The following is a 27780-nucleotide window of genomic DNA, read 5'->3' as shown; positions in this document are numbered from 1 at the left end:
TTATTGCAGCACTGGGTGCACGGGGGACTGCTCCTCTGAACTTGCACACCACAGGGACAAACAGACAGATATTTATTACACTTGTGTATGTTCATGAAGTTCATCGTACATATTAATTCAATTTCTGAGAAATGGGTTGGACTATTACAATTAGCTCTGCTGAGAAGGACCCGGGTGTCATGGTGGATGTGAAACTTAACATGAGCCAGCAGTGTGCTGCCGATGGTATCCTGGGCTCCATCAGGAGAGGAGTGGCCAGCAGGGACAGGGAGGTGATTGTCCCTCTCTACTCTGCCCTCATGAGGCCCCATCTGGAGTCCTGTGTCCAGATCTGAGACCTCCAATACAAGAAAGGTGTGGAACTGTTGGAGAGGGTTCAGAGGAGGCCACAAAGATGATTAGAGGGCTAGAGCACCTGCCCTACGAAGAGAGGCTGAGGGAGCTGGGGTGAAGGAGATGGGCTTGTTCAGCCTAGAGAAGAGAGGGCTGCAGGGGGATCTCACTGCAGCCTTCCAGAAGAGAGCAGAGACACAGGAGGGGAATCAACTTTGTAAAAGGGTAGACAATGGCAGGACAAGGGGGGAATGGATTGAAGCTAAAGGAGGGAAGGTTTAGATTAAATATTAAGGGGAAGTTCTTTACAGAGAGAGTAATGAGGTGCTGGAACGGGCTGCCCAGAGAGGTGGTGGATGCCCCATCCCTGGAGGTGTTCAAGGCCAGGTTGGCTGGGGCCCTGGGCAACCTTGTGTAGATCCAGGCCTGGAGGTTGGTGTCCCTGTCTGTGGCAGGGGGATTGGAACTGTATGATCCTTGGGGTCCCTTCCCACCCAGACCATTCTATGATTCTATGAATTAGTTTCAGGGACTCTTCATCATTAGTCTTCTCCTTCTGGCCTTGGGAAAGCTAATTAAACTGGTTGTCTTTGAATGGTTATCCTTGCAGATGATAAAGTTCCTTTTGTTCCTGTTTTATTGCTTACAAGCATTCTCAATTTGCACAACAAATGTTGTTTCCTGTTACCTAAAACGTTAAGCTTCCCACACAGCAGGCTAATCTTGCTTGTTGAGAATAGGCTTTAACCTATATCAAAGTCATTGGTATTGAAGGTGTTTGCAGAAATACAGGCATAGACTCATTTCCGTTTTAAATTAAGGGGAAAAGCAAATCAGAAACACTTGCTGCAGTGCTCTGCCTAAGGGTAGTTTTAATAAAGATTCTCTAAATACAGGTGGGAATTTGCCTGATTTATCTGCAGTGGTGTGGAAGTACCCGGGACACTTGCTTCTTATGATGTAGCTTCATCTTTTTCTTTTTAAAGGGTTAATTAAGGTTAATAATAGATGTTGCCTCAATTGGGCTACCATTTTCAAAGAGAGATTATAATTTCCTGAGGGCTGCCTTTCAGAATGTTCAAACAACCCAACTAAAAGCAGTTACATTAACATCTCCTAAAATGACAACTCTGACTTGGCCGTTTCAGGTGATGTTCTGAGCACATGAATAATGTGAGAGGACTCTTGGCTGCCTCTGTAATTTCCGTCCAGAACTCCTGCTTCGTCTATCCTGCCTGTCAAAAATGCTTTTCTAGGCTGATCCTGGATTCTAGGAGGTACGTCCTGTTTTGGGGTTTATTAACAGTAACTCTCAGGGGCCTTGGGAACCTCCATGAGCTGAACACAAGTTAAAACAAACCGGTGAAAATTCAGGCATCGCAGAAGCACTAATTACAGTCAACTGGTGTTACTCATCGCTGTTTACATCTCTTTGTGTTCCACTAGTAGCTGGGAGGTGGTAAAAGATCACGAGTCCTGTTGCATTCAGTGGGAAGCAGTACCAAATGACAGTTTAAGAGAATAAAGGATATGGTTAACAGCTTCCAACTGCATCCCCTGCAGACCAGTTCTTCAGTGCTGCTCCTTGATCAGGGCGCATTGGTTGGAAGCCCTTCCAAATCAAGTCCTAATTTCTTCTTAATTTCTTCTCATTTCATATGTGCAGTGCATCGAGTGGGACTCTTCCACTTACTGTGAGCTTTCCTGTTTAATCCCACTGTTAAGTGAAATCTGTGACACACAGAAGAACAGTAGGGCACTGAATGTCAGCACTAAATGAAGGAGCTGACCTTGCAAAGCGAGAATATCTCTTCTTTCAAATACCTAATCAATAGATAACAGTGCCCTTTTTGGATGATTCTTTCAATCTAGATATAAAGCTATAGGAAGAAAAATCCCAAACCAGAATGAAATGGAAAAAAAAAAAAAAAAGATGCAGGGGATTCAGAATTACTCTCCAACCTGGCAACAGGCTAGCATTTAATACATTACTAAAAGAAACCTGAGGGAATCCTATCATGATACAGATCCCCCTTGTGCTGGTAAGGTCGTAAAGAATAAGAAAGAACCTGATAGTTTGTAAGGGAATGTTTGATACTTTGGAATGCAGATAAGTTCTTGACTCAGCAGTGATTAACAGAAGTTCACGTATTCAGTCTTTTTTTATCTTTTTACTGTCTTTTGTCAGGTTTAACTGTCTAAAATGTGGCTGTGCAGGTGAAGCTAAAAATGCAAAGTACAGATATAGATTGTCCCTGAAGATTGCTGACACCAATGATTTGTGTGACATTACTGTGTTTGGAAGTTGCTTAGATCCATTCTTCGGGGTCACCGCAGAAAATCTGCAGAGGTAAGGAATGGATTGCTTCTAACTGTGTAGTTGCTGCTTTTTCTTCAGCCTAAAGACATTGAGATGAGCTTGGATGGTGGGGAGGCAAGGGGGAAGAAGCAGCTAAAGCACTCTAGCATTTCCTTGGTATCACCACCTTGAGGAAATGCTCACATTTGGTTTGATGCCATGAAAAGCCAAAATCAAAACTCGATAGTCTTGGTAACTATTAAGCAGGTGTTCTTTATTGCAGCGCTGACTGCAGATCTGCTGGCAGATGCTTGGTCCAACACAGGTCCCAGCATCTCCTGTATGTCTGCCCCTGCTCCAGCATGGGGCCTCTCCACAGGCTGCAGGTGGGGTCTCAGCCTTTTCCACAGGCTGCAGGGGGGACACCTGCTACACCATGGGTTTCTCCAGGGGCTGCAGGGGCATCTTTCTCCCCTCCTTCGCTGGCCCTGGTGTCTGCACAGTTTCTTACATCTTCTCACTCTTTATCTGGAGGCAAAAAGTGGCTGCTGGCTTTTTTTTACTCCTAAATGTGATTCCCAGAGGCACTGGCACATTGATGAGGGAATAGCATCCACCCTCAGCAAGTACACTGATGATACAAAGCTGGGAGGAGTGGCTGACACACAGGAGCACTGCGCTGCCATCCAGCGAGACCTGGACAGGCTGGAGAGCTGGGCAGGGAGAAACCAGATGAGGTTCAACAAAAGCAAGTGGAGAGTCTTGCACCTGGGAAGGAATAACTGCTTGTATCAGTACAGGCTCGGGATGAGCTGCTGGAGAAGAGCTCTGTGGAGAAGGACCTGGGGGTCCTGGTTGATGACAGGTTGGCCATGAGCCAGCAGTGTGTTGGCCATGAGCCAGCAGTGTGCCCTGGTGGCTAAGAGAGCCAATGGGATCCTGGGGTGCATCAGGAGGAGTGTGGCCAGCAGGTCGAAGGAGGTGATCCTCCCCCTCTACTCTGCCCTGGTCAGGCCCCACCTGGAGTATTATAGTGTCCAGTTCTGGGCTCCCTGGTATAAAAAAGACAAGAGATCTCCTGGAGAGAGAGTCCAGAGAAGGGCTACGAAGATGATTAAGGGCCTGGAGCATCTCCCTTATGAGGAAAGGCTGAGTGAGCTGGGACTGTTCAGCCTGGAGAAAAGAAGACTAAGGGGGCACCTTATTAATGTTTATAAATATCTTAAGTATGGGATGCAGGGGGAAATTGTCAGCCCCCTTTCACTGTTCTGTGGGGACAGGACAAAGGGCAATGGCTGCAAATTGGAGCACAGGAAGTTCCACACCAACATGTGGAAGAACTTTTTCACAGTGAGGGTGACAGAGCCCTGTCACGGTGGAGTCTCCATCTCTGGAGATATTCAAGGCCCATCTGGACACCTATCTATGCAATATGAGCTAGGGTGATGCTTTGGCAGGGGGGTTGGACCCAGTGATCTCTGGAGGTCCCTTCCAATCTCTATGGTTCTATGATTCTAAGATTCTATTGCTCCATGCCTTGGGAGCAGTTCTTCCCCAGCTTTCTTCTAGGCACCTTTCCGGTACTGGAAGGCCACTCTAAGATCTCCCTGGAGCCTTCTCTCCCCCAGGCTGAACAAACCCGACTCTCTCAACCTGTCTTCACAGGAGAGGTGCTCCAGCCCTTTGATCATTTGTGTGTCCTTTCTCTGGACACGCTCCAACAGGTCCATGTCCTTCTTGTGTTGAGAGCTCGAAAGCTGGACACAGTATTCCAGGTGAGGTCTCACCAGAGCAGAGTAGGGGGGCAGAACCCCCTCACTTGATCTGCTGGCCACACTTATTGGCATGTAGCCCAGGATGCAGTTGACCTTCTGGGCTGCAGATGCGCATTGGTGGCTCATGTCCAGCTTCTCATCCACGAGTATTCCCAAGTCCTTTTCCTCAGGCTGCTTTCCAGCACAGCATCTCCTAACCTGTGTGGTAACAGAAGCTTGTCTTGACCCAGGTGTAGGACCCTGCACTTGTCTTTGTTGAACCTCATGAGGTTCACCTGGGCTCACTTCTACAGCCTATCCAGGTCCCTCTGGATGGCATTCCATCCCGCTGGCACATTAACCTCACCACTCAGCTTGGTGTCATCAGCAAATTTGCTGAGGCTGTGCTCAATCCCACTGTCAATATCATTAATAAAGATATTAAACAGCACTGGTCCCAGCACAGACTCCTGAGGAACTCTGCTTGTCACCATCTTCAATCTGGACTTGGTGTCATTGACCAGCAACCTCTGGATGTGACCATTCAGCCAATTTCTTACCCACTGAACAATCTACCCATCAAATCCATGTATCTCCAACTTAGAAGGATGTTGTGGGGGACCATGTCAAAGGCCTTGCAGAAATCCAGATAGATGACATCCATAGTTCTTCTCTTGTCTCCTGATGCAGTCATTCCATTGTAGAAGGCCCCTAGATCAGTCAGGCAGGACTTGCCCCTAGTAAAGCCATAGTGTCTGTCTCAGATCACCTTCCTGCCCTCCATGTGCCTCAGCATAGCTTCTAGGAGGATTTGTTTCATGATCTTCAAGGCACAGAGGGTGCCTCATTGGTATTGTTGTAGAGATAGACCTGAGTCATAAACAAGAATTAAGAATTATGGATTAAAAAACTAAAATTGGCAATGGTAGAAAAACACAGTAGCGAAATCCCAAAGAAAAAACCTTTGGATTGTGTGATTTCACATTGGAAAGATACTGGAGGAGAACCCGGTGGGAATGTTAATTAAAAGAGTTTAATTAAGCACTATAATCAGTGGTGGCCAAAGTAGAAGTTAGGTGATAAAAAGTGGCCACAAAACAAAACTCTCAGTTACAATACAGTGTTACAATTCATGCTGGTTTTAAGGAGAGAGGGGGAATGGGATGGGATTGGCTGTGCTGACATGTTTCTCACCCTCTGAGATCATCCCAAATGGATCCGGGAGTGTGGGCTTTCTGCTGCCACAGGATCCCTTAGTACTGGCTTTAGAAAGAGGTAAAACCAGAGGGAAAGAGAAACCACTGAAGAGATGCTGCTCTGCTTGTAACATAGGGGAATGGTGCACACAAAAGGGGGCTTTGAAGAGCAGAGTGGGGGTTGAAATGCCAGAACCAGTTGAATTGAGATCCCCTCCCTGGCCTGAACAGATGTGTGGTGGCTACTACCACAAACCCAGTGGTGGCTAATCCATACCTGCTGCTCTCAAAGCTTAAAGATGGTCAGATCTAGATTTAAAAGATGCTTTCTTCTGCCTGCCATTAGCCAAAGAAAGTAAACATTTGTTTGTGTTTGACTGAGAGGGTCCCACTTCTGGAAGAAAAACCCGGCTTACCTGGACAGTGTTACCCCAAGGGTTTAGAAATAGTCTCACGATTTTTGGAGATCAGCTGGCACGAGAATTGGAAACCTGGGAACTTCCTTCTAAAGAATAAAGTCTTCTGCAATGTGTAGATGATTTGCTGGTAGCAACTGAAACAAAATTGGAATGACCTCAATGGACAGTAAGCTTGTTGAATTTTCTTGGACTAAGTGGATATGGAGTCTTTCCACAGAAAGCAGAGATGGTACAACAAGTAACCTATCTGGGGTAGGAGATCTCTGGAGGACAATAAGAATTGGGCACTGAGCAAAAAGCAGCCATCTGTAAGGGCCCTCTTCCTCAAAGGGTAAGAGAGCTCAGAACCTGCATGGGAATGACAGGCTGGTGTCGCTTGTGGATTTACGATTACGGACTCTAGAAAACGAATCCTGCCCAACTGGTGTGGACAGAAGAGACCAATATGCTTAAAAGGGAACTGAGAGAGCTCCAGCCTCCAGATGTGGCTAAACCCTTCTTGCCCTTTCCACATGAGAAACAAGGAGTAGCCCTGGGAATCCTGGCTCAACATTTAGAACCTTCTAAAAGAGCAGTGGCATACTTCTCTAAACAGCTGGAGGATGACAGTGAGCAGAGCATGGCCAGGGTGTTTACAAGCAGAAGCTGCAATAATACTTCACAGTGAAGCAGCCTGGAAATTCACTTTAGGCCAGAAGATGACAGTGATGGTCTCTCATACCATGGGTGTCCTTCTGGAACAAGAGGGCTTTCACCATCCGGGTTTCTGAAATATCCAGCTGTTCTTGTGGAGTCTGACGATGTTGTGATTGAAGTAACGAACACTGTGAATCCAGCTTCCTTCCTCAGTGAAGCTACAGCTGAACCACTGACACGTGATTTCTTGGAGACTATGGAAGCTGTGGCTTGTAGCAGACCCGATTGTAAGAGCCTTGGGGAGATGCTCAAGATTCCTGGTTCACAGACAGAAGTAGTTTCGTCTGGTAAGGTATCCGTAAGGCCGGATGTGCAGTGAATCGAATCCTTTACCTAGTGGAACTTCAGCCCCAAAATAAGGCAGAAATTATTGCCTTAACCAGAGCATTAGAACTTGCAGTGGGAAAAAGGATAAACACATGGACAGGTTCTAAGTACACCTTTGGAGCTGTGCATGCCCATGGAGCAATTTGTAAAGAGCGTGGACTTTTAACGAGCCGAGGCATGCAGAAGAAATACTTTGCTTATTGGAAGCAGCACAACTACCAGCCAAGGTTGCCATCATGCACAGTTGGGAACATAAGAAAAGTAACACTGATCCAGAAAAAGTTGATGGATTGGCTGATAACAAGGCTAAGCAGGCTGCAGAAAGGGAATCTGGAAAGGAAATTTTTAGTTTGATTCTGACTAATAAAGATAATGAATTAAGTGATCAGGAAGATGGGAAATACTCTAAACTGTATCAGAAATTAATGTCAGAACTTAGGGTGCAAGTTCCTTGTAAGGGATGGGCACATTTAGAGGATGGAAGAATAATTTTCCTCTCCACTCTATTTGGGGTTTAGTTAAGAAAGAACATAGTAAGACCCATTGGGGGAGCAGATGCTCTATACAAGTATCTAAGTCAAAAATGGATAGGAAGAAATTTATACACTACCATTCAACAGGTAACACATCAATGTGAAGGGTGCTTAAAAGATAATCCCAATACAGGGAATAGGGTAAAATTGGGCACAATTGGAAAGGGGAATATTCCTGGAGATAGTTGGCAAACTGTTTTTTCTGGACTCCCAAGAAAAGGGGGCTATTGATACCTCTTGGTACTAACAGACGCCTTTACTGGATCACAGAATGACTAGGTTGGGAAAGACCTTTAGGATCATTGAGTCCAACTGATGGCCAGAAGCTTTCCCTTGTGGAACTAACGAAGTGAGAGAGGTAACTAAGGTACTGCTAAATGAAGTAATACCTCGATCTGGGTTACCTATGGCCATTTCATCAGATAGGGGATCACATTCTTTGCACAAATAGTACAGCAAGTGAGCAAGCTATTGGGAATTGATTGGCAATTACACACTCCAAACATGCCACCATTTGATAAAACAACAGATAGCTAAAATCTGCCAAGAAGCAAATTTGTATTGGTATCAAGCACTGCCCCTAGCTCTGCTCAGGATATGAGTAAAACCTAGGGCTAAAGAAAATCTCAGTCCCTTTGAAATACTATATGGAGGAGCATATCACACCGAATATAGAGGAGAGGACCTAAGTCAGTTGGGATATTCTTGTAAAATTATGTGATATCCCTAGGGAAACAGAATAGTAAGAGTGTATTAGGGACCAAGGTCAAAGGTTTAGACTACCCCGTACATCCTTTTAATCCTGGACATTGGGTTTATATTAAAAATTTTTCAGGTGACCCTCTTTGGGAGAAGTGGAATGGACCATACCAGCTGCTGTTAACAACTTTCACAGCCACCAAGATACAAGAGTGACCTACCTGGATTCATTACTCCTGAGTGAAAAGAGCCCCACGAAAACAATGGACCTCTGAACCCCAAGGATCTTTAAGGGTGACACTGTGGAGGTGGTAACATGAAGAGTAACTGTGTCTATCTAATAATATGGTTCTTTAAAAGCCTTACTGCTTGGAAGGACAATGCTTACATACAGCTGACACAGGCTACTGGACGAGCCTTGAACTTATCTGACAGTTGGATATGTACAGCACTTCCCAAAGAAGACTTGGAACTGCCCCTCTTGGGAATACCAGTGGCATACACTAATTGGAGTTGGCCCTATAGCTCTTTAGAAGATTCTCTGGCTCCAGATGGTGGAGAGCCCATACGTTGGTCTTCCGAAGGAACTGAAGGAGTTGGGTGTTTGCCTGGTCAGGAATCAGTGCAACTCCCTAACGGAGAGACATTGTGCTGGGCGACAGCTACAATGATGTCAGGTGTCCCCACATCATTGCACAGTTGTAAGAATAAAGGATCAGAAAATGGGACCAGTCTTGAGTTTGAGCTGCAGAGTTTGGGAAAAGCCGTAATTATAATGAAAAATGATACAGGTGCCTTAAAATTGGGAAACTTTGATGTAAATTACACAGCCCTAAATTGGAGTTTGTGTTTTGATGCATGTAAAGAAAAAGCTGCTTGTCACAACACTCCCATACCAAGTGGGTGTCCACTCCCTGTAATTCAGGGATTAAGAGGAAATTTCTCATTTGACTGCATTCCTAAAGGATTATGGTGGCTGTGTGGAGATGGAAAGGCCCGGAAAGTGTTACCACATGAGTGGAGTGGAACATGTACTTTAGGTTATTTAATACCTAGATACCAAATATTTAATCACTCACACCCTCCACCAGGGATTCTGCGAACCCCTTGGAAGAAAATTCATACAAGGGAACTAAACCCCCTAGGAACAAGGCCAGCTGCTTCTCCCAGTTTTGCAAGGTGGTTCCTCCCATGGCTTGGAGTGAGTGAACTGGAGAGAGCAATAGCTAATATATCAGCCAGCATGGAGTCATTTCAGAACGACGCAAGAGACGCTCTCCATAGACCACAAATAGAGGTTTCTTCTTTAAATAACATAGCTAGGCAAAGTCAGATAGCGTTAGATCTGCTGCTTGCCAAAGAAGGAAGGCTGTGCATGGTCATAAATCAGAGCTGTTGTGCATATATAAACCAAGAAAAAGAAATTGAAACAGGGTTAGATGATATGTGGAAACAAACACAAATTCTTCACCAAGTAGCTCAAGACGATACGTCATGGGGATTTGAAAAGGTCTGAAGTAAGCTTACTTCCTGGCTCCCAAACTTTGCTTGGCTCAAGCCACTTTTTGCATTTATTATTCTAATGGGCCTTTTAATTTGATTTGCTTGTGTTGTGATGCAGTGTTTTTTGTGATCGTGTAAGTGAACCACTCACTGTAAGTTCTGAAGATTGGCAAAGGAATAAGATAAGACACCAAGCAGAGAACGGAAAATATTTTGCTACATCACTTGGAAATAATAGTAGACTTAGAGATTGCAAAAGAATTTACAAGGAGATAGAAAAAGAGGGAACTGAGATAAAGAAATCAGTCTAAAATTAAGTGATTTGCTATAACCTTAGAGTTATTTTTGTAAAAATAGTTGCATAGTTAAACCACAGAAGCAGAAAGAGCTTGGCAATAAGGAAGTAAGGAGCTAACATAATCTTGGAGAATAGCATCGTGTCTCCCATAGCTCCCTTGGGAAATCAGTAGCCAATCAAAGGAATGTTGCAGTTGTCTGGGTGCATCCTGCTTGTGGTTGAAACAGGATAATGTTTACAAGGCCATGAGGAAAGAGCATGTGCTGAAAGAAGAGGTTAAACGCTCACTGAGGGGAAGACATCCGTTCCTGAAGACCACTGGACCATCATTGCGCATGTTCTGTATGGGGGGAGTTAATGTAAATGACTTCTACAGGTTATTTCTAATAACCCAGCCTTTTCTTAGAAAAGTAATGAATGTGTATAATTAGTCTGTGTAAATATTTTGCCTTAAAGAGTGCACACATGAGGAGGAGCGATCGATCCCCTGTGTGCCCAGTGCTGCAATAAAGAATATCTGCTTCAGAACCAGCCTGCTTACTGAGTCTTGGTTTTGTTGTAGTTGTGTGTGGCTGGGTTCTGGTGCAGGAGTTGGGGGGGGGCTGCAGGGGTGGCTGCTGCAAGAAGCAGCCAGAAGCTCTCTGCAGACCCAGCAGAGCAAACACCAGCCAGGTCAAGGCCAGAGTCACTGCTGACCAAGGCCAAGCCCATCAGCGGTGGTCACAGCACCTCTGGGAATCACAGTTAGGAGAAAAAACATTAGCAGCTGCTTTTTGCCCCCAGAGAAGGGAGTGAGAAGATGTAACAAGCTGTGCAGGCACCAAGGCCAAGGAAGGAGGGGAGGAGGTGCCCCAGGTGCCAGAGAGGAAGATGCCCCTGCAGCCTGTGGAGAAACCCATGGTGGAGTGGGTGTCCCCTGGCAGCCCATGGAAAAGGCCAAAACCCCACCTGCAGCCTGTGGAGAGGCCCCACGCTGGAGCAGGTGGAGACATGCAGGACACACTGACCTGGGTTGGAGCAAGCCTCTGCCAGCAGATCTGCAGTCAGCGCTGCAATAAAGAACACCTGCTTAACAGTTACCAAGACTTGAGTTTTGATTTCAGCTTTTCACATTATCATGTTTCCACCCTTTCCAGCATGCACACTATAGTCTTTATGTGGTATTCAGGCATCCTGGTGTTGGTTTACTTCATCCCCTCATCTTCATCACTGCCCTTGCTGTGAAGTCCAGCCCTTCTCTCCCTCTGGACTGTCTTGGGGCCCCTTGTAAGTTCCTCTTAAAAGCTTGTGATGTGCTGATGTATACAAAAGCCATTGCTGTCTTGTCTAGTGTTGCTGCTTGCCTAAGGATTTTGGGTGGTAAATTCTCTGCTATGCAAACTCAAGCTGTTGTTTCAGGTTTCTTCCTGAAATCTTGAAATGCTGAGATTGCTTCTGTGTAAGATCCTCCGCTTGTTTATTTAAGGCAGTTACCACCCACCAAGTGAGCTTCACAGTTTGGTTGGTGGGGCTGCTTCTTTGCATCCTTCCTTTATGTATCATGATGGAATTTTCTTGGTCTAATGGCAGTTTACTAAGTAAGTTGGCTTTTCCAGAAGTTTAGATGTAATTTTTCCTCAAGATTTTAGTAAGTCGTAAGGTGCAGGTAGAGTCTCTGGTTTTGGGGGGGGTGTTTTTTACAATTTGGATTTGGGGAAAAAAAAAAAGTGTGCGCCTTATGATTGGTCTTCAGCATGACCAGATTTCCCTTTAGGCTTTTTAAGAAAGCCTGTTAGTCCTCAGAGCCTCACCACCTCCCTTTTAAGCTTCAGACTGTCTGATACGTGAAGCTGCTCAGCTGGGATATTGATTCACTCACCACTTGTTCCTCTGTTCTGTTGTTTTCCTGGATCCGAGATGAACACGTTTTAAATCCCATGTTGGCAGCAGCCTTAGCAGCATTCTCAAGGCAGGCATCCACACCAGCTGCTGCACTGCCATCAGCTGCAACAAAAGAATCACAGAATCATCGGGTCCAACCGTCCCTGTCCTGTGCTAAACCATATCCCTAAGCACCTCATCTACCCATCTTCTAAACACATCCAGGGATGGTGACTCAACCCCCTCCCTGGATAACCTGTTCCAGGCCCTGACAACTCTTCCAGTGAACAATTTTTTTCCTAACATCTGATCTGAACCTGAAGAGTTATTCCCCTGTCTTACTCTGGCTGCTGTAGTCGCTGTGACGATGTGGGCAGAAAGGATGTGTAAGTACAGGAGCATAGTGACAGCATCATCTGGCTGTTGTGTTGATACAAGGATCACAGCCACATGGGGAACACCCATAAGTCCTGTGTATATTAAACCTTTTCAGATTGGTTGCTTTGTTTAATTCTGTTTCACTAATGAATTAAGTGAAATAAATAAATGAATGTATAGGTTCCTGTTTTGATTCTGTGTTTAGTTTAAGCTACCACAGCATCACTTTAGCACTTGTTGTACGTATACTACAGCTAACTTGCTATGTAAGGCTTCCTCTGTTGGTGCAATACTTCTGTATGTTTTTACTCAAGGTGTATTCAAGACTTCAATCAGCTGTCAGGAGAAACAAACACAGATGCATCTCCAGGACTGTTAGTTCAAGCTGTGGAAACCTGTTTCATTGGGAAAAGGTTCATATTTGGAGTGAAGGTAACTTTTAATCCATGTTTCTCCCTTAATAATTGAGTAGCTTATGGCCAGTTGAGGATATAGACTGAGTTATCAAAGCATCATGTATAACATCTTTTGGGACTCTGAGAAAATTTAGGGCTGGGGCATGGGAAAGATTCTGCTCCTCCCAGGCTCCTCTGTTACTTGAAATGAGACACATCCAAAAGTCATCTTGAATGGCAGTAGTCAGCTTGACAGCTTGTCAGGGCTGCTTTTCAGAGAGCCTGAGCAGTGCCAGCTCCTGTGTGTGTCAGTAGCAGCTTGGAGTCTGTAAGAAAGCCATGTACAGTTCAAGCAAGAAGCAGATTGTCTTTCCAAGCACTGCCCTACCTTTCCTGTGCTGCAGAGTCTCTTGGTGTCTGAAATGTAAGGAGAAACCCACTTCTAGCAGCATTCTGATGTTGCTGGATTGAAAGGCGTGTTTAAAACTGTTGACAAAGTCCAGCTGTCCAATATAGGCATCTGTGGCTCTTCTATGAGTTTAACAGACTCCAAAATACTAGTTCTTAGTAATATTTCCATAGAAACACTCTCTAAGTGCTCCTCAAGCAGTGCTTGTGCGAGTCATTCCTATTATGAAGCCTACAAACTAAATCCTACCGGGCAGGTATTCCTTCTCTTTCAGGGGTACCGTGAGGCTTGTATCTGAGCCAAGATTTTCCTGATGCACAGCATCTTAAGTAATGGAGGGTGGAGGACTTCATGGATTAACTTCACTTAACTGAAACTAATTTACCAGGTCTCTAGGTGATTACATGACATTGCAAGTACAATAGTCCTACATACAGAATCATCGAACCACAGAATGGTTTGGGTTGGAAGGAACCTTAAAGATCATCAAGTTCCAACCCCCCTTGCCATGAGCAGGGACACCTCCCACTAGACCAGGCTGTTCAAGGCCCCATCCAACCCCAGCCTTGAACACCTGCAGGAATGGGGCTTCCACAGCCTCCCTGGGCAGCCTGTGCCAGGGCCTCACCACCCTCATAGTGAAGAATTTCTTCCTAGTATCCAGTCTAAATCTACCACCTCCCAATTTATAACCATTCACCCTCCTCCTATCATTACATGCCCTTCTAAAATGTCCCTCCCCAGCTTTCCTGTAGCCCCTTCAGGTATGGAAGCTGCTCCATGGTCTCCCCAGAGCCTTCTTTTCTCCAGGCTGAACAAGCCCAACTCTCTCTGCCTGTCTTCACAGGAGAGGTGCTCCAGCCCTCTGATCACCTTTGTGGCCTCCTCTGGGCCTGTTCCAACAGGTCCATGTCCTTCATCTGTTGTGTTTGTTGCTGCTTGTGCACACAGAAGGACTGAATACATATTCAAACATCGTTTCTTCAGGCTGTGGCTGTAGACATTCCTGTATAGCTGTGTTCAGCTGTGCATACAGTCACATTCTCCAAAATAAAACTCAGAATCATCATAACATACTTTTAAAAGTCTTACCTGGAAGGATAATGTCCTTGGCTAGCAGCATTCAGCCTCAATCTTTGAATTGACTCAGGGAGTAGGAGGGCTGTTGAATTTGGAGATGGCTGTATTTACTTTTTGGCCTCTGTCATTACCAGACCTTGAGGGGAGGGGGCTGAAAAAGGGTTTATTCACTTTCTGAAATATGAATTCTATCTGCTTTTAATGTCATTTCTCACCTGGGATTTCTGTGTAGAGAGAAGCAGGTTCTGGAAAGAATTGTAGCTGAAACTCCTTTGAAACACTACTCTCCAAATAAACCTGAGTAGACTGAGGTTGTAGCTTACAGCAGCCTTCTGGTACCTCAAGGGTCCTCTGAGAAAGCTGGGGAGGGATTGTTTACAAGGGCAGGGAGTGATAGGGCAAGGGGTGATGGGTTTAAACTGAAGGAAAGGAGATTTAGATGACATATTAGGAAGAAAATCATCACTGTGAGGCCCTGGCACAGGTTGCCCAGAGAATCTGTGGCTGCCCCTCGATCCCTGGCAGGGTTCAAGGCCAGGTTGGATGGGGCTTGGGGCACCCTGGGCTAGTGGAGGGTGTTCCTGCCCATGGCAGGGGGTTGGAACGAGATGGACTTTGAGGTCCTTTCCAACCTAAGCCATTCTGGGATTCTGTTCCTTCTCAGAGGCAGCTCACAGAAAGCCAGGCTGGCTTTAATACCTGCCAAGTCAGGTGCCTGGCTCTGGAGCACTTTGCTTCAAGTACTGCCCAGTGCCCCTAGATAAAGCCCGGGAGCACCCAGTGCCCTGAAGGGAGGAAGGAAGTTTCTATGAAGTCCTTTCTGAGAATCTTCTGGTGGGTTTCCAGCTCCAAAACTCAGCCTAACTGCAACAAGCAAAGAACCTCTGGCTGTGATGGCCTTTGTAGCCCTTGCCAGTGCTCATTTCCCAGGGACTGCTGCTTTGTGTGGCAGACTGCTTTGTGTCCCCTTCCCCGCAGATCCTGACACAAAGCAGGATCTAAATTTAAGCCTGACTTAAAAGACATGCACTCATTTATTTACTTTTTTAATCACAAAACAAAGCATTGGACTAAATTGGGGTTGTTTTTTTTCTTCCCTCCCCCCACCCCCCCTGCAGCGTTCCGCAAGTGAAGATGGAGGGGGCTCTGCTGCCAGCAGCATCTTGCAAAACTCTTCCAGAATTACCAGCAGTACAAAAAGCCTTACAGCTTGCCAGATCTTCCTGCCAAATGCTGCTGTTACTGGCTTCACTGTTATCAGCTACTTCCTTCAGCTCCAGCAGTCAGCAAAACTCAGGAGCTGTGGTAATGGCTCGTACCTACCTGATGTGTCCTCAGCTCCGACCAATGAAGCTGAAACTATCAGTGAGCTCAGCAGCCTGTCTACCCCGAGCAGAAACTCCTGCTTTGTTCAGTCTGGTGGCAGAGAAAGTTCTCTAGGGTGCTGGCAGCAGTCCTTGAGCCTGACTTCATCTGTTGCTTGGGTAACAGAGGAAGACTTTCCAGCTCTGGAAGTGGGAAAGCTGGTGAGTGAACAGCGTGAAGAGGGGAGGCCTGGCTCTGCAGAACCCTGCAGTGTAAGCCTCAACAATCAAACTCTTTGGGATTCACAGTTTCACAGCTCTTCCCTGACGGAAGGGGATAAAGAGGAGGATAATGAATTGAGTTCACAGCTTAGTCACACTGACAACATCTCTGGAACTGATAAAATAGAAAGAGTGTCCTCTTCAAAGACTGAGCATTCACATGGAAACAGTTCCAGGTTGTTACAACATCCCTTGGAATCTGGGGTAGAAAGCATTTACCCAAGGACTAATAGAAATCACTCAAAACCAGAAAAATCCCTTTTTTACGAGGGAGATGCCTCAGCTTCTGGGGGGTCTCAGATGGACTCCATGCTTTGGGATGAGCTCCCATTCTCAGAAAGCCTGAATGAATTTTTAGCCAGATTGGAAGATGCCAAGAGTGTTGTATCATCACCCAGCCTTGATGCGGGGAAACCTGCCCTTCTTGAAGGTGGCAAGTTGGGTGTAAAACTTCACAACTCATATCCCAGGCAAGCCCTGGAAGGTGGTGCTTCGGCTGAAAGGAGCATCCCGGGGAGTTGCTCGCCACCAGCAGAGAAGAGTAGCTGGGAAGACGTAGTGTTTGCCTGTCCTCAGTTGAATGCATATCCTCAGAGTGATGAGGTGTCACACAGTGAGTCTTCCTCTAGTGTTTTATCTTTAACTGAGAAGGAAAGTGGAGCATCTTGGTTTATACCTAGCCCTCATCTGCCTACTGCATCACGGTCCTTGCCAGCTACATCAGAGCCTTCTGTTTCCAGGAGCAGAGACTCACAGTCCAGAGAAGCAAATACAGACCCTTCCAAGTCAGTTTGGTCTTTCATTAGTCTGCAGGGTACTGCTGAATGTAGAGAAACCTCCTGCTTAAAAAGGAGCGAGGCGGCTGCCTGTGTGCATGCTGCACAGGATAGCTGTTCAGCTGGTGGTGAAAACAAAGAAAATTCTTCTTCTACACCAAGCCAAAGGACAGATCTTACATTCACAGGCGCCAGGGACTCTGATCCAGCAACTCCCAACACCTCCAGAAAGATATATAAAGGGGAATTAAAACCACTGACAGAACTGCAGGGAAATACCTTCAGAAGTGTCAGCAGGAAAGAGACGCTGTGGAACAAGAGCTTCCCTGAAGGCAGCTACAATGCTTCTGCTGATCTCTTTGATCCAAGTGCAAGAGCGGTAGAAAACCACACAGAGTGCCTAGGTAAATCATGTAATTCTTCAACAGAGGAAGATATCTTGGCAGAAATGCTCACAGCTCCTGAATTGGTGTTTTATCCTGGAGGTATTCCCTGCAACAGCTCAAAACTGAGCTGGTCCCTCCACAGGTCCCCTCTCACCTTCCGTGAGCACAGTACACCAGCAGCTTACTCCTCCTGTGATTCAGAATGCAGTTCTGTCAGCGATCAGGACTTTGTTCCTTATTCACAGTCGACTCCCATGATAAAACCTTCCCAGAAACGGTGGCCTGTTGGGGAAAGAAACTCTTGTATCACGATCTTCACCCCTAAAAACCCCACTAAAACCCACTCCAAAGGCAAGCGATCCAGGTCTTCCTTTCAAAACACTCTGTTGCAGCAGCTTACCGGCCGGTTAGTGAAACGTGAAAGGCCAAGTCCCAGGGAAGATAAAGAAAGGAACAGGTCCCTTTCACCACACAGCCAGCTGCCAGCCGACCTGGAGGAGTGGATCCCTCCATCTGGGAACAAAAGGTTGAAGCCAGCTGCATCTCTAAACTTAAAAGCAGTTAGCTGGGCTGCTGGCTTGGAATCGAGCTGTGGGCGCGCCGGCAGGAATCCCCTTTCGGAAAGCGAAGAGACCAGTGGAAAGGATCTGCGCTCCAGAAACCAGGGGTTCAACCCTGGGAACACAGCCAGGATCCCATCAACTCCCGTACCTGCAGGTGTCACCAAGGCCTTGTTTTTAAATGATACAGTCCTGGAAAGTTGTTCCCCTTCAGAAGGCAAGAGTCTCCTCTCAAGTCCCAGTTACTCAGGGGATATATTGGAAGGGGCAGCTGGCTGGTCTCCAGAGTTGTTCTTCCAAGCACAGACTCCTCTTTCCAATAAGCTCAAATACTAAAAAAAAATTAAAATATTTCAATGCTGCATTCTTTATAATTATTTTTAAGACTTTTTGGGAGGAGGCAGTAGGAGAGCAGAGCTTTCTGACAATGGTTTGTTCACCTCTTGGCATACGTCTTCCAAAGATGAGTTCTGTCTTTTTGCACGTCTTCATACCACAGAGATGAGAAGCTGACTTTGTAGTTCCTATATCTTACTGTAAATTAACTCCAGATTGTGCAATAAAACCTTGTGTAAACATCTGTCTAACAGATCTCACTTTATCAGGTACAGGTAGGAGAGGTGTTTCAGTGGTCAGGGTGGTCTTTTCGTTACAAGAAGAGCCCTGGAGTCCATGTCCACTCCAAATTCTGGCCTGATGACTCTCTGTGGAGAAGGGCAGAGTTTCATCAAAGAATTTCAGAGACCATAGGGGAGTCTTTTATTTGAGCCCACTTAGGATCCTAGGCCAGAGCTGAGGTGGGTGGAGGAGACCATCCTGGGAGGTGGGTAGCAAGCTCCCAATTTCCTATAGGCTTTTCAAGTTCAAGACTGTTAGTGGCAGATTCCTGCCAGTGTTTCCTCATCCTCCCTCTGGAGCCTTCCACGTTCCCCACCCAGAACAGCTGCATCTCTGAACACTGGATTGAGAAATCTCGGAGCTGCTGCTGCGAACTTGTGGGTAAGGTCCTGCAGAAGGACACAGGAACAGTATGTGATGGCACAGGATCTCTGCAGCCTGAAAATGATGACTTGTAGAACCAGAAAGGTGTCCAAAATTACCTGCTCTGGGATTTTGGGGGTGGTTTATTTTTGAGACATAGAACGTATTTGTGACAGGTGACAGAGACTCAACTTGGTTAATTCTCAGCTACAAGACAGACAATACAACGTTTCTATGTTAGAGGCCTTGCTATGTGTTTCTAATGCACCTACTTAAGCCCCAGGCTCAGTGTTTGTTCGGAAGAGTTTGTTCCTTGCATCCGGAGACACAAAACTGTCAACACTGATGACTAAAAGACTTTATAAAGACATCACTGCTGCCTTAGGGAATCTGGGGGCAGAAGGTGCTGGAAGTTAGAAGAGCATTTTGGGAATGTATCATTTTGTGCTCATCTTGTTCCTGTGTGTTTTGCTTGCTACCTGTTGTTCATCACTGGTGGAGTCAGGGCTAAAAGGCACCTCGTGGGTGACTTGGAAAGGCCTCTCTTTCTCTGAGCTTACATTCACTGGTCTCATGATAGGTACCTCCCTGGGCCGTGCACAGAGAGTGGTTTAAGGCAGGCCTGCCAAAACAGACAGTGGAAGTCATGTTTGGGATGGACAGGGGGAAACAGACCTTTGGAATTTCAGCTGGAATCTTTCTGTGCCTTCATATCTCTTCTACAAAACTTCAGGACGCTCCTGTGTGTGAAGCCAGGAGTTGGACTTGATGTTCCTTAGGTGTCCCTTCCAACTCAGGAGATTCTAGAATTCTATGAAACAAAAGCCTGTCTGATGAAGCTATGCTAGGGACAAGTGGCAAAGCAGTAAGAGCAGCCTACCTGGCAATGGTAAATCTGCACTGGGAGCTTAGATAGAATAAATAAAGGGAAAGAGCATTTCTCCTACCCGGACCACTGAGCATGGAGAAGGTGATATTGAAACTAGTTGTTCCTACTACAGCCTCCCACATAATACAAGGAGACCACAGTGTTGCTGGCTCTTTAAGCACTCCCTCACGATGAACTGGACAAGGGCCTCCTTTATCATAGGGGTTAGACCTGATCCAAACTGATACAGCAGCGACAGCAGTGAAACACTGCCAGACCTTCTACCTGTCATGTGCCCGGCGGCATCGTGACACGAAGCTGTTAGAAATGCCAATGGTGAAGCAGCAATTTATTGTACGTTCTTGCAAGAGCAGGTGTCCCAGTGAAGCAGGCACACTTGTGGTCAGAGTTTTCAGAATTTAATTCCCTATTCCCATCCAAAATCCCTCCCTTGTTTACCTATGAATTAGGTTCTCACGAGGTTTACAGGCTCATCTGAGGCATCTTCTTCACAACAGCACACAACATAATAATAGCTGTTGAACTTGATGATCTCAAAGGTCTTTTCCAACCTTGTGATTCTGTGATAATACACATCGCATGTCTGGCAGGTTCCAGCTTCTCCTGGGTGAAGAAAATAATACTCATAAGCTTACTGAGCAAAATGCAGCATCTTTCAAAGTTACTACTGATCATCTTACATAGCCCTTAACTGCTGTGTATCTTTGTAGTGTCTGGGCTCATTGAAGCCAAATGGGGATTCTCCAGCTTGATTCTATCTTACTGGTAGGCAGCTGAGCAGTGTTCCCCCTTACCTTATGCCCTTTCCGTTCCATATCTTGATTGATAATTGTCCTTTATGTTCCTTTTACCTTTTAAGACTTCGCTTTAGGCTCCAGCTTCCCGCGAGATCACCAGCAAAGGATTCCTGATGAGGCAGCCTGAGTCCCCCCACTCAGCACAGAAAAATACCACACCCATTGCACAGTTTGCAAAAGCAACATCCCCCAGGGTTTTCCACCAAGCATTTTGTCCAGCACAAGTGATTTTATTCAGGTGGGAGCTCAGCAGTGCCACAGTAAGGGCTGGCTTTTGTGCAGGCTGATGTGATTATAATTATAAGCTTGGACAAATAAAAGAAAAGAATAAAGCTCAACATGTTTAATTCTGAAGGTAATAAAACTCCCAAGAATGCATACTGGCTTTGTGGTTGATTCCCTATGCAGAGGGACACATAAATGAAGCCAAGATTTTACATTGGGTAGGACTGCTGGTGCAATAGCACTGAAATTAATGCTGGGCAGCCAGGGCTCCTGCTCTGTGTGAGGGGCCTGCGTGCACACCCGGACCCAGAAGTACTGTTGTGTGACAGGCCCCTGTCAGGAAGATGACATCTTCTGGGCAGAGCTCCCCAGTGCTCAGCAGGAAGACTCTGGCCACTGGAAGATGGAGGAGAGGCAGTAAGCTGTCTTGTTTCTGTGCCTGCAGTCCCTCAGCCTTGTGTTCTGTCCCCTGGGCAATTTGTTCCTTTTTTTGCAGGGAGCCTTCGTGCTCCTGCACTGCCTGTACGCGCCCCAAAGCCTGGCACAGGTGTATCCACCTGCCCTTCCTGCTACACCTGCTCAACAAAGACACTGCACAGCTCACTGGTTATGTGCTGCTCCTTGCAAGAGCGAGCTGCTGCTCTTCCCTTGCCTCTTCTTGTTCCCAGGTTTGTCTTCTCCAGCCATCACCCCAACAGGCAACACCCTCCCACTCTCCTCTCTTCCAGTAAATACTCAATTCCCAAGCTGGTTCCATCCCAGGGATATTTTCTTCCCTTCCCATTACCCAGCTCCTACCTAGAAGCACACAGGAACTTTTCCCTTTCCAAATACCTCTCTGTTTGATCACTGGCTCAGTCTGCCAGCTTCCCAGGGAACACAAAGCAGATGGTCCAGCCCTTGTATCAGACATTTAACCAAGGAAGGAGCTTCAAGGTCAGTGGAAGAGGCAATAGAAAACACACGGTGTCTTCAAGCTTTGCAGCTCATTTCTCAGTGGAAGTGGTAGAAGTCCTCCCTGATGTGTAGCAGAGCACAGGAAAGAAATCTGATTTCCTTAATAGGTCAGAGCACAAATTTTACATATGGACCAAAAGGCTAAAGGCTTGAGATGGGAGCTTTCCAAAAGGATTCTGGGCCCTGAAAAAGGGATGATGTTGGGGAACACTGCTGGAAGAAGCAGTCAGCTGCTAGCATGAAGAGCAAGTTGCAGACTGAAGATGGGAACATATTAGATGGTTCAGATTAGATGTCAGGGTCAGATCAGATGTTAGGAAAAAATCTTTCACTGAAAGAGTTGTCAGAGCCTGGAACAGGCTGCGCAGGGAGGGGGTTGAGTCACTGACCCTGGGTGTGTTTAAAAGACGGGTAGACGAGGTACTTAGGGATATGGTTTAGCATAGGACAAGAACGGTTGGACTCGATGATCTTAAAGGTCTTTCCCAGCCTTGTGATCCTGTGATCTAGTCAGAAAGAAGGCACAAAGCAAAAATTCAACCAAACATCCAAATGCCACCTTCAGCCAAGACAGCCCTAGCATCCTTGTGGGGCCAGAGCTTCAGCAGGTACAGGCTTGGCGTGATGGTGAATGAAGATGCTACCTCTGTCAAAGACCACCCTCTAGTGACTGATGCCGGCATTTCTTTGGCGTTTCACACCGCGCTACGAGTTCTTGGGGTCAGAATATTTCTTTTTCTTCTGCTCTAGCGCAAAGGGACATCGTTCCCATAAGCAGCAGCTCTACTTTTGCCTTTCTTGCGAGGTACCAAGCTGAGAGCGCCTTGGTATGCTCAACCCCAGCAGAAAATCCTTAGCAGCCAGTCGGTTGTTGGTCTGATACTGAGTCACATCAAGTCAAGTCTCATACATACATCTACAGCAACTTTGCTTAGCGGCTCAAATCAAAACCCAATCAAATCAAACACTTTAAACATGGAGTGGAAAGGATTAAACATTTATTTACATACAGATACATATGTAAGCAATTTCTAAGTATAAAAAAGGACATTACAAATAAACATGAAGCATCATACATTCATCATCCTGGTCACCCGAAATACATTCCCCTTTCTCAACCCCACTGTACCACACTTGACAACGAGAATTTAAAAAAAAAAACCAAAACCCAGACAAGCTGAATGCTTCCAACATCAGCAATTCACAGTTTGGCGACTGGCTAACACCTACACCCTCCCCAAAGACAGCCCTACCCCAGCCGCTCCAGCTCAGCGGGACAGACCAGCCGTAGTGCACGTTCTCCACCGAAATGGTTGTGCTTGAGCAACAAGAAACACGTCCTCCTCTCCTCATCCTTCTGGCCACATGTTTAGGGATCAGGGGTCTTGCTAAGTTTCTGTACATTGTGCTAAATTCATAATCGTCTGGGAAAACACAGCAGACTGCTGAGGGGAAAACTCCAACCCAGGAAGTTCCATCAACGCTGTGACTTCCCTGGCTTGGAAGTTGCAAACAAAATGCTGCTTTTAGTGCTTAGGCAGGTTTTTAAAGAACAATTCAAACTACAGTTGATGGTATAAAAGATACTTTGTTCGTGCTGTAAAGAGAATTACGTGCTTCAGCAGGGATTTGCTAGTAATCAAAGCTGAGCGTAATTCAAGTTTTCTTCTGAGGAAGGGGAGATGCCTTTATAACAGCTCTGAACATGATCAGAGTTTTCCGGCAAGAGGAAACATTTTAGACTCAAAAACCTAAAGGTAATGCAGAGCACGACGAACTTGTCAGTTAGATAACATTACACAGGGAAACAAGCCAGTAAACACAAAATTAAAATGCCTGCTCAAAGTATTAATGAATTCAAATGAGAGCTGGGTGAGTCTTTCCGTAGAGATCAAAGGCAGCTCGGGGAAAAAAAACCAAAAACAACCCAAAAATCTCATGATCTGCAAATTGAGAGAACAGCCAAATCTGCACAGCAGAACAGAGCGAAGGGGAAATGAAAGAGGAGCGAAAGCGCCTCGTCCCATATTGACAGCTGAGTGACTGCAGCTGCTCCCATCTCGGGCTTGTTGTTTGTTAGGTTGGGTTTTTTTTTTTCCCTTTTGTAAACAGCTGTGGGGAATGAAATGGATGTGACAGATCTGCAGCGCATCGTATTATGCTAAAAACCACGGCACATTTTAAACTACTCCTCTGACACCCAGGGATATACTTGTCACTTCAAACCAGCATAGCAACAAGCACCGGGCTTCCTCTGTACTCTCCTTTGACCACCTCTTCTCCTCCAGAACATTAGCTTAAGAAGTGTGTTTCTCCCCCTTTTAGTGCTGACAGGATGTGGAGGTCAGCGATCAGGCTTTCTTCCAAATACCTGCAGAGTTGAGGCGATAGCAGTGCCTGAAGTCACAGCAGCCACTCTCCCTGCCCTAGACCAAACATTTTCTTCTTACTCCATTCAAATATCAAAACAGCATCCCCCCTTCCTCCTCCTCCTCTTCCCCTTCCATAAAGGCTTTTGCCTGCCAAGGCCATCATGGCCATTATGTTTTCTAAAGTTCATGCCAATGATGCAATCCCAGACCCTTGGAGATATTCACACCACCACCCAAGGGACAGCTCAGACTCTCCTCCTCCCCAGGGCTGTAAGTCCTGGACGGAGAGCAGCATCCACCTGCTCATTGGAGATTTACTCACTTGCAGAAAAACACCACTGAGTCTTAGCATCAGAATCTCTTGTGTTGGTCCCATAAGAAGGGGAACTTCCCTCACAGGATGCCCTGCCTGAGAGCAGCTTATCTAACTGGTTAGCTTTACGTTCCTAGTGAGAAACTCGAGGTGGCACAGATGAGCCACAGATGCTGCTCCTTCTAGCTAAACCTGGAGTGAGATCCCAGGGTCTGATACCAGCCTGAGACCTCCAGAGTGCCTGAGGCAGGAGCAGTATTGGGAAGGAGCAGATTCATGGCTGAAAGGTATGGAAGGATCAGGCTTTGAAATGCTCTAAGGTTTGCATTCCTGACACCACCCACACATCAGAGCCCATCATCACTGGCCCTGAAAGCATAAAAAAGAATATCCCTGCTCCTGGAGGGAGCCACGTGCAGCTAAAAACCATGATGGAGACAGGTGACAGCCATGTCATGTACTTGTGGACCAGGGCTGGACTCCAGAAGTTGCCGGGCAAAAGGAGACCAGTGCGATGCTCACACACGTGTATGTGTCCTTGGGAACGTTACCCCAAGATAAGCAGCAACAGAAAAAGCAAAGGTGGAAATGTAGAGGTGGCATCTGCTTCTTGAGTTTAATTTAACTGTGACCAGAGATAAAATTATTTTCCGAGCTTGCTGGGGAAGGGTAACTCGCTCAGCAGCTGTGATCCCAGCCAGAAAGCACTGATACCTAGTGTCTAACGTGGAAACAGAGATAATACCTGAGTAGAGTACAGCCAGCTCCCTACCCAGGCAGATGCTGAACTGTTAACCTTGGCTATACTCTTAAAACCAGTCCGACTTGTCACTGACATGGAGTCTAAAGTACAGCCACCGTGGCTCTGTTTCTGCTACATCTCAGTCATCTTTCCCCAGTTACACAGTTGACTCTATTTGGAGGGGCAAGCAGTAGAGATGAAGATGGTTTGGGGTTTTTTGTTCTGGGTCTGTAGGTTCCCACATGTGAAAAAACAAACAAAAAACCCACTGACCCCAAAACCCAAACCCAGCCTCACCTCGCACAGCATAGCTTTTACTCCTGGTTGGAGTTACAGCCCGTTCACAGGTGTGATGGCATCCATGGGTGATGACAGCTAGCAGTTTATCTCTGCTAGACACAGAGGAGCACAGCAAAAGGAGGCTTTGGGGCATTTGGGAGAGGTGGTGACTAGCAGGGTGAGTCAGAGCGCTGCAGGGGGCTGCTTTGGGAGCCCTGTGGCACCTCCAGCGTGCCTACCCTGCTGCCTGTTTTCCTACCCAAGCCAAATCTGAGCCCAGGCGATGCGAGATCTGTAACGTTTCCTGTACATTTAACTCCATCTCGAGCAGATGATCACATACCAAAGACATGACTGGTTCCAGGTGAAGCTGCTTTGCTGAAGACACATGCTGGACACCTGGGAATCAAGTGAGCATCTCCCCACCATGCACCGCCAGAGGGGCAGTCTTGTTTTCTTAAAAATGATGATCCTTTGCTGTTTGTGAACAGTAACTACAGCAATCACTACCCCTGGCAACAAGAGGATGGACTTGGCACAAGGAAAGAAAGGTTGGCTTCAAGACCCAAATTTTTTCAGATAAGCAAAGTTTATAAAAAAGAAAACCCTAAGGAAAAAAACATTTTGATATAACATCTGTCAGTGGCCCTTCATTACTAGAATTGATTAAAATATTGCTTTTGGCTGCAGTGGGCTTTCTGACGAGCCCTTATCTATGTCAATGTTTTAGGAGAGGTTCCATCCTTGCTCACTAGAAATTTGCACAGTGTTGTCTAGAAACACCTTTTCTAACTGAGTAACCTCAGAAAAGTCCGTGTTGGTAGGAGCAGCACTTGGGAGGGTACGGGATACTTTGATATTAGAAACAAACAATGCAGAAGAATCTCAGACAACACTTGGACCCAAAGCATTCCTTCTTAAAATCCAGAGCAATCTGGATTTAAGTCATAGATGCTTTTTTTAAGAGGACAGGATTGAGGAGTAGAACCATCCCCTTACTTTGCCTTATCTGCTCCAGTCATCTTCCCCCTTGCGCAAAGGGTTGGAGCCCTCGATCTGCCCCACAGCCAGGAGAAGGTCTCTGTGATAAGGGTCTCCAGCCACATCCCACCACAATGGCACCACAGCTCCCCCAAGGACAGCATGTCCTTGTTTTGCTCAGCCTGTTTCAACAGATGGAGAACCTTCCCTGAATTCAGCCTCTGACTACAGAAATCATGCCAGCTCAGCATCTCAGCCTGATTCATGGACAGTCCTTCATGCTGAAAAGAGAAGATGAGTGGGAAAGCAGCTGAGCAAACAGCAGCCCTTCACAATAACGAATTAGGGAATGAGAGATAACGAATGAGGGAACACCCAGTGGGTCTGACTGTAACTAATTACGTCCCTTGTCAGCAAATCTCAGGAAAGCCTCTTGTCCCGTGCACGCACACCTTCCATGCTCCTGCACCGCTAATTTCGCCCATCCCTCTTTTCCAATCACTATCTCCTGTGTCAAGCTCAGTTGTCTGCTGTTCTTAAGGATGCTGAAGGAATTTAATAGCCACCAACCACCAAACCTAGACCAGCAGGAGCCAACTGTTACCCACACAGCTATCTCCACAAACAGCAACAGCAGGCTGACAGATTTAAAGGCTGTCTCTAGTGTTCTATGGCAAAGAACAAAGCATCTTGCCTGACAACGTGTTGCATGTGACCTTCGTTATTTTCATTAAACAATGACCACAACGCCATTTAGCATTCAGCACAAACATGGATCTGACTGCAGGCTCAAAGGACTTACCTGCAGATCAGGATTTCACTGTCTGAGGTAGGAAGAGGCACCAAGTGTCCCCTTCACTACAGAGCTCATAGTCTCCCTTTTCCCATCATAATTCTCTGACCTGAAGGGATTTATTTCCCCCTTCCCACTACTTGGTCTCTCACGGGGAACCCAAGTAAGATCAGAAGGGACTTATGGCTTGTCCCAGCAAACTTGCAGTGTAAATACCCAACACAAAGTGGTCTGAAGCACAGAGAATTTGGTTGTTTACTCAAGATCAGCCTGCCGGGATCCGTGACTGAACTGAAAAACAGTTGAGACCACCCAGTCCTCAGGAGATGCTTTTACTCATCTCTCCAAACAGGTTTGTTTGATAAAGCAAGTATCTGTTTACCACCCAACATTGTCTTCAGCTTGGAACAGCATAATGTGCTAGATTTCAAGAAAAGATCTTGTTATGATGGGACTGCTACAAAAATTAATATTCACCCCGAAAGATTACTCTATGACTGTGAAGATACCACCCTGAAACAACATCAAAATCTAACCAGCACACTAGAAGCAATGCTTTGTTCTCTTGATAGTAGAGAACATCCTCAGTCAAATCTGGCCCCACTGCAGCAATTCTGCATGGCTTTTGGACACCTAACCCAGCAAACATCACAAGGCTTTAACTGACAGGTCTCTCCAAGATCACTCATCTAGCAAGGTGCTGGCCACACTCGGGGAGCCGATTGTCAGATAATCGGGATTTGTATTTTTATCTCCTTTTATTTTCCAAGGCTTTGATCGCTGTGCCACAGCACTAAGTTGTCATTAGCAATTGATAAAGCTCTTCCTCCGGTCAGGAAGCCTTTGGCAGCAGACCACACTGTAGAAAAGAAGATAAGCCCTCAGTGCTATGAGAGGTACGTTGTATGCACTAGAGAGATACTCAAAGGTGTACAAAAATAATTCCTGCAAAGGAGTTACTACA

General features: G+C 46.2%; 1 protein-coding gene across 1 annotated transcript; it reads left to right on the top strand.

Annotated features, from left to right (window-relative positions):
- Positions 1 to 1497: 1497 nt before the first annotated feature.
- Positions 1498 to 18043, top strand: DDIAS (DNA damage induced apoptosis suppressor; the record flags this gene model as incomplete). The annotated part of the gene is made up of 4 exons (XM_084279603.1): positions 1498 to 1610; positions 2522 to 2683; positions 12610 to 12727; positions 15298 to 18043. The coding sequence occupies 4 exons, from the start codon at positions 1498 to 1500 to the stop codon at positions 17821 to 17823; spliced, it is 2919 nt and encodes a 972-aa protein (XP_084135729.1). The 3' UTR covers positions 17824 to 18043.
- Positions 18044 to 27780: the final 9737 nt, after the last annotated feature.

The sequence above is a fragment of the Gallinula chloropus genome (genome assembly GCF_964237585.1).
Source record: "Gallinula chloropus genome assembly, chromosome: 1".
Taxonomy (NCBI): domain Eukaryota; kingdom Metazoa; phylum Chordata; class Aves; order Gruiformes; family Rallidae; genus Gallinula; species Gallinula chloropus.
The sequence above is the reverse complement of the archived record's forward strand: the minus strand, read 5'-3'. Positions and strand labels throughout refer to the sequence as shown.